Source organism: Curcuma longa, chromosome 2 (genome assembly GCF_044706935.1).
Source record: "Curcuma longa cultivar G26 ecotype Majalengka, Jawa Barat chromosome 2, ITB_CL_G26_1.1, whole genome shotgun sequence".
NCBI classification, from domain to species: Eukaryota; Viridiplantae; Streptophyta; class Magnoliopsida; order Zingiberales; family Zingiberaceae; genus Curcuma; species Curcuma longa.
In genome coordinates this window covers 3287802-3294665 of record NC_133862.1, presented here as the reverse complement: position 1 = coordinate 3294665, position 6864 = coordinate 3287802, and the positions used below count along the sequence as shown (strand labels likewise).

At 52.2% G+C, this 6864-nt stretch overlaps 1 protein-coding gene across 1 annotated transcript; it reads right to left on the bottom strand.

Moving 5' to 3' along the window:
* Positions 1 to 4432: 4432 nt before the first annotated feature.
* LOC141819598 (uncharacterized) lies at positions 4433 to 6232 on the bottom strand. Its single transcript, XM_074706849.1, has one exon. The coding sequence runs from the start codon at positions 6230 to 6232 to the stop codon at positions 4433 to 4435; it is 1800 nt and encodes a 599-aa protein (XP_074562950.1).
* Positions 6233 to 6864: the final 632 nt, after the last annotated feature.

Sequence of the window (6864 nt, the reverse complement as noted above, 5' to 3'; positions counted from 1 at the left end):
CGTCTTTTGATTGGATACTTATATTGCGCTCATATTGCGCTTTTAGTTCTTTCGTTGTGTCTTTTGAGATGTATCTGATTATCTCTTAGTCTGCCAAGGCAATCTTTATGGGAGCATCACCAACCTGTATTGCTCTTTTGGTTTGGTCTCGGGAGGGGAAGCGAGGGCGCTTATCTTTCACGAAGACTACGACGGATGTCGGCTATCCCTTTTCCACCATTCGGCTCAGCCCTCAGGATTTGGAGGGGTTTAAAATTTCTGAGTAAACCAGGCTGGCATAGTCGAACGCCCCTTGAACGATGTCCGTACCGGGGGATTTCATGCTCGACCTTATCTGTCTGAGCCGAAGGGAATGTTACCGATGGAGCTAGTGATCCGAGATCACCAGGAGTCTTATGCTCAACCTTGGCGGCTCGGGCCGAAGGGAGTGTTGTCGGTGGAGCTAGTGATCCGAGATCACCAGAGTTTTATGCTCAACCTTGGCGGCTCGGGCCGAAGGGAGTGTTGTCGGTGGAGCTAGTGATCCGAGATCACCAGAGTTTTATGCTCAACCTTGGCGGCTCGGGCCGAAGGGAGTGTTGTCGGTGGAGCTAGTGATCCGAGATCACCAGAGTTTTATGCTCAACCTTGGCGGCTCGGGCCGAAGGGAGTGTTGTCGGTGGAGCTAGTGATCCGAGATCACCAGAGTTTTATGCTCAACCTTGGCGGCTCGGGCCGAAGGGAGTGTTGTCGGTGGAGCTAGTGATCCGAGATCACCAGAGTTTTATGCTCAACCTTGGCGGCTCGGGCCGAAGGGAGTGTTGTCGGTGGAGCTAGTGATCCGAGATCACCAGAGTTTTATGCTCAACCTTGGCGGCTCGGGCCGAAGGGAGTGTTGAGAGAAATCAGAAGTCTCCAAGAGTCGGGGGTCCTGAAAGAAAACTTTCCCCCATCAGTGGTATTTACTGTAAAAACACAAGAGTGATTGCAAGATTGGCGAGAGTTCTCAGGTTCGGAAGGGGCGCAAATATAGGGCGTTCCAGGGTCTTTTCAGCTTCTTGTTGTCGGCGCTGGAGAGGTGGTAAGCTCCAGAATCGGTCTTCTTAGTGATTTTATAGGGTCCTTCCCAAGGAGGGGCTAGCTTGCCAACATCTCCTACTGGTCTGACCCTCTTCCACACAAGATCACCCACCTGAAAGGTACGTGAGATGACCTTCTTGTTGTAAGTTCGGCACATTCGTAACCGGTATGCTGCTAGCTGCGTAGCTGCCTGGTCTCGGACTTCGGAAACCAGATCCAACTCCATTCGTCTTTTATCGCCGTTCTCTTCATCGTAGAAGCGCCTTCGATCTGACTGGATACCCACTTCTATGGGGACAACTGCTTCTCCTCCGTACACTAAGTGAAAAGGAGACATACCTGTGCTTTCCTTGGGGGTCGTACGATAAGACCACAGGACGGAAGGAAGTTCTCCGACCCAACTGCCTTTTTCATGATCTAACTTTCTCTCAAGTCCTTTGATGAGCTCCCTGTTAATGACCTCAGCTTGACCATTGGCTTGGGGATAGGCCACAGATGTGAAGGCTTGCTGAATACCAAGGCCTTGGCACCACTCCTGGAGCTTCTTCCCTGAGAACTGTCGACCGTTGTCAGAGACAAGGCGGCAAGGAATGCCGTATCGGCAAATAATATTTCCCCATAAAAACTTCAAAACCGCCTCCTCGGTGATTCGGGACAAGGCTTCGGCCTCCACCCATTTGGAAAAATAGTCCACGGCTACTAAGAGGAACTTTTTCTGTTGAGGTCCTGGCGGGAACGGTCCCACGATGTCCATTCCCCACTGGTCAAACGGGCAAGAAGTGGTGGCCGCTTTAAGGTGTTCTGCGGGCCGTTTGCTGAACGGCTGATATTTCTGACAGGGAATACAGGTAGCTACAAGCTTGGCCGCATCTTTTTGTAGCGTCGGCCAGAAGTAGCCAGATAGCAGTATCTTCTTAGCTAACGTTCTGCCACCAGGGTGGTCCCCACAACAACCTAGATGAGCTTCTCGCAGGGCATAGTCGGCATCCTCGGGGCCCAGGCATTTTAGAAGGGGTTGAGAGAAAGATCTTCGATATAGCTGATCCTCTATCAAAGTGAAACGAGCAGCTTTCTTTTTCAGCAATCGGGCTTGGTTCATCTCGGTAGGCACAGTTCAATTTCGCAGAAACGCCAATAAAGGGGTCCGCCAATCTTCAAGGGTGTCGACCAAGGGCGGGCTTATTTGAGCTACTTCGGCGAGCCGGAGCGACAACTGGTTCGTCCGCCCATTTGGTTAGAGAACTGGCAATCTTAGCCAGCTCGTCAGCCCTGCTATTCTCCGAGCGGGGGATTTTTTGCAACATGACCGCCTGAAATTCCTGCCTTAGCTTGCTGAAACCTTCCACATACTTCTGCAACCGGTCGTTCTTGATTTCATACTTTCCTTCTATCTGTTGTGCCACTAGCTGCGAATCGGAGCATATCAAAACTTGGGTAGCTCCCAGTCGTTTGGCGGCTTGGAGGCCGGCTAACACAGCTTCGTATTCGGCTTCATTATTCGAGGCTTTAAAACCGAGACAAATGGCGAGTTGGACTTCCTCCCCGCTAGGGGATATCAAGAGCACGCCCACCCCACTTCCCTGCTTATTAGAAGCGCCATCGACATATACCTTCCACTCGGCCTCCGTTTCCTCCCGTGATACTTCAGACAGAAAATCAGCTAAAGCCTGTGCTTTGACAGCAGTACGCGGTTCGTACTTGAGGTCGTATTCCCCCAGCTCGACGGTCCACTTAATGAGCCTTCCTGAGACTTCGGGTTGAGTGAGGACTTTACCTAAGTTGCTGTTGGTAAGTACTGTAACCGGGTGTGAGAGAAAATAGGGTCGAAGGCGACGGACAGTCAGAACTAAAGCCCACGCTATCTTCTCCAGGTTAGTGTACCTTGTTTCCGCACCTTTCAACAAATGACTGAAGAAGTAAATGGGCAGCTGATTCTTTTCCTCTTCTTTTACCAGCACCGAACTAACAGCTGCGTCGGTGGCCGAAAGATACATCCATAATGGCTCCCCAGGCAAAGCTTTGGCCAATCTGGGCAACTGACTAAGATAATCCTTGAGTTCGGTGAAAGCTTGATCACACTCCGCGTTCCATTGGAACCGTTGAGCTTTTTTCAGCACTTTAAAGAAAGGTAAACCCCGTTCCGCTGCGCGAGAGATAAATCGGGAAAGGGCGTTGATGCGACCGACCAGACATTGAGTTTCTCTGAGGGTCCTAGGTGGGGTCATACGGGCTAATGTCTGTACCTTAGCAGGATTGGCCTCGATTCCCTTTTCCGTGACGATGTATCCCAAGAACCGACCTACCCGACCACCGAATAGGCACTTGGCGGGATTCAATTTAAGGCCGTAATGCCGCAGAGTGCAGCAGGTTTCTTCGATATCCGTTATGAGGGTTTCTCTGCTGGTACTTTTGATCAAGATATCATCCACATACACTTCAACATTCCTGCCCTTCTGGTTGTGAAACACTTGGTCCATTAGTCGTTGATAGGTGGCTCCAGCATTCTTAAGCCCGAATGGCATCACGGTATAACAAAAAGTCCCATCAGCAGTTATAAAACTGACCTTGTCTTGGTCGTTTACATCAAGAGGTATCTGATGATAGCCCTGATAAGCATCCAACATGCAGAGGTACTCATAACCGGCCGTGGAGTCCACCATCTGATCGATTCGCGGCAAGGGGTAGCAGTCTTTGGGGCAGGCCTTGTTGAGGTCCCTAAAATCAATGCAAACCCGCCACTTGTTGCCCGGCTTCGGCACGAGCACCACGTTGGATAACCAGGTGGGGAACTGAATCTCTTTGATGTAACCGGCGGCCAAGAGTTTCTGAATTTCTACGCGAATGGCCTTGTTCTGTTCTGGCCCAAAATGTCTCCTTTTCTGCTTGACTGGGATAGCTCCGGGTACCACGTTGAGGCGGTGTACCGCTATGGATGGAGAAATGCTGGTAATGTTTTCTGGCGTCCAGGCAAATATGTCTTGATTTCGGAGAAGGCAGGCGCCGAGCTTTTCCTTTAATTCAGGGGGGAGTCCGGCTGCCACCTGGACCGTAGTCTCACTTCGGTCCGGATGTATTTGCAAGGCTTCTTTTTCTTCAAAACTCTTGTCGGAGGCCGCCTCCTGTATAACATGAACTTCTCCTCCTGAACCTTTTTGCTTTTTCCGGGAGTCGGTGCGGATCATGTCTACGTAGCATCGACGGGAAATCATTTGATCTCCCCGGGCTTCACCTACCTTGTCTCCTACTGGAAACTTCATCTTCTGGTGATATGTGGAAACTACGGCCGAAAAGGCACTAAGAGTTGGTCTTCCCAAGATGATGTTGTATGAGGAGGGAGCATCCACTATGATGAAGGAAACGCGCCGGGTTCGTATCAAGGGGGCTCACCGAGGGAGATCGGGAGAGTGATTTGCCCCAAAGGTTGGACTTCATTGCCTGTGAATCCGTAGAGAGGCGTGGTTAGTGATGTCAGGCTGCCTTCATTAATATCCATCTGTTGGAAGGTATTGACAAACAGAACGTTGACGGAGCTGCCGGTATCAACGAAGACGCGACCAATATCATAGTTGGCTACTGTTGCTCTGATGACCAGGGCATCATCGTGGGGCGCTTCGACGCCCTCCAAATCTTGCGGTCCGAAAAAGATAACGGGACTTTTGGGGGAACTACCACGGCTGACTTCACAAACGTCCGGTTGACGGGCACCAGCCTTACGAGTCCGATAAGAATCCCCCTCAATAGCTCCTCCAACAATCATGTTGATGCGCCTTAGGGGGGCGTTATTCTGATCATCTTCAGGGGCTTCCCTTTGACTGCGGATTTCAGGACTAGCAGGTGCGGGTTGCCGCAGAGGAGGGATGGGCCTCCGAGGAGATCGGTCCCGCTGGCGGGCAGGTCTAGGAGAGGGAGGTCGTGTCTCCTGGAGCGGCTGTCTTGGGGGTGTTTGCGCTGCCCGATGTGTCGGTCTTCCTGAAGCGCGCTGATCGGCTTCTTGTCTCAGTTTGCGAGCGTATTGATAACACTCGCTAAGGTCATGGCTTTGCGTGTTATGGAAGGCACAGAACCGGGGGAGCCATCGACGATTCCCCACTACTTGCCCTGCACGTCCTGCAACCGCATTTATGGCCCGTGGGCTGGATTGCATCGGTGTAGGGTGATGCTCCACTTGCGGCCTTCTTTGGAGCTGAGGAGGTGGTCGCTTTTCTGGCCTGTAAGAGCCAGCTGTCTCTCGACTAGGCCCGCTGGGGCAAACGTTGGTTTCCTTGCGTCGGGAGGATTGGGCTTCCTCCACATGGATATACTTGACGGCTCGGCTTTGAAGAACGTCATAATTGACGGGCGGCTTCTTGATTAATGACCGGAAAAAGTCTCCCTCTAGTATACCTTGTGCGAAGGCGCTTATCAGGACCGGGGAGGTGGCGTCCGGCACATCTTGCGCTACGCGATTGAAGCGGCGCACAAAGTCTTTCAAGGACTCCTTGGGCCCCTGCTTGGTAGCGAAGAGGTCTGTTGTTGTCTTGCAATAAGTACGACTAGTGGAGAAGTGCTGCAGGAATAGGTCTTTGAACTCTTCGAAGGAACCTATGGAAGCAGGGGGCAATCGGCTGAACCATCGCAGCGCGGATCCGGAGAGAGTAGTTGAGAAAACTCGACATCTAATGGCGTCCGTGTATTGATGAAGAGAGGCGGCGTTTTCGAACCGGCCCACATGATCTTCGGGGTCCATGACCCCAGTGTAATCAGCGAATTGATGAGTACGGAAGCGACGAGGTACCTCTTCATCTAAGATTCGGCTAGTGAAAGGAGATTTAGCTGATACTATGCCCGTGTTTCCCTCGATCAGAGGAGCTTTTCCCTTAAGAGGGTCCCTAGGGATCGATTCTGCTGCCGACTCCAAAGAGGTACCTTGAGGCTCCACCCCCCCCCCCTGGGCCAGGCCGGCGGGCCTATGAGGATCTTCTGCTGGAGTGTACAACCGGCGAGCGGGTCCTCGTAGTGGAGCAGGGGGAGTTACAGCAGGCCCAGCGAGGTCTGCTTGGGGAGGACCTAGAGCTCCCCGTTGATGCCTTTCCAAGGCCTGGAGGACAGTAGCCACTACCAAGTCTAGGTCTGCTTGTGTCAGGTTAGTTGGGCGAGGAGGATCGAGAGGAGGTTGCTGGTTGTCCGTCGGCATGTCTCAAGGCAGGACAATTCGTTTCCCACAGACGGCGCCAAAATATGTTCCTGTTGAGATGCGCCTTCGAACTGGACGGCTAACTCCCTCAACAGCGCCTCGTCCAAGATCCGTTTCTTGAATAGGCCAAGAGCCTGCAAGGAAGAGCACGTGAGATGGAGGGCCAGGGGTTTTCCCCGGCGCGACCACTCCGATGCTTAAGTTAGTCGGGGGAGAGGAAGAAAACCCTCTTAGAAGAAGAGAGAACCAACAGAAAAATGACAGAGTTTCTGCGTACCTCCCCCTTTTCCCTTGAAACGCTGATCCTTTTAAGGAAGAGAGGAGATTCTGGAATGTCTTGTCTTGGACCTGACACGAAGAGTTCCATCAACGCTAGGAATGTGTCCTAGAGAATGTCTAGGAGCATGTTACAAGGCATGGCTAGTTCAGTACACACGTGGCCTTGTTGACTTGCCAGGAAAGAGCAGTCCCTTCAGACATGTGTCGTGATGAGACAGGAGAGAGGACACGTGGGATCATCCTAACAAATGATGGAAGGAGTGGCCCTTGGGAGCCAGCGGATGAAGGAAGGGGGACAGCCGAACCGAAATGGGTTCCAGTTCGTCCCCAGCATGCTGTACGAGGAGAAAAAG

Bases quoted from the DNA above. Each gene is read 5' to 3' on its own strand.
- LOC141819598 (XM_074706849.1), bottom strand. From the start codon at position 6,232: ATGCCGACGGACAACCAGCAACCTCCTCTCGATCCTCCTCGCCCAACT.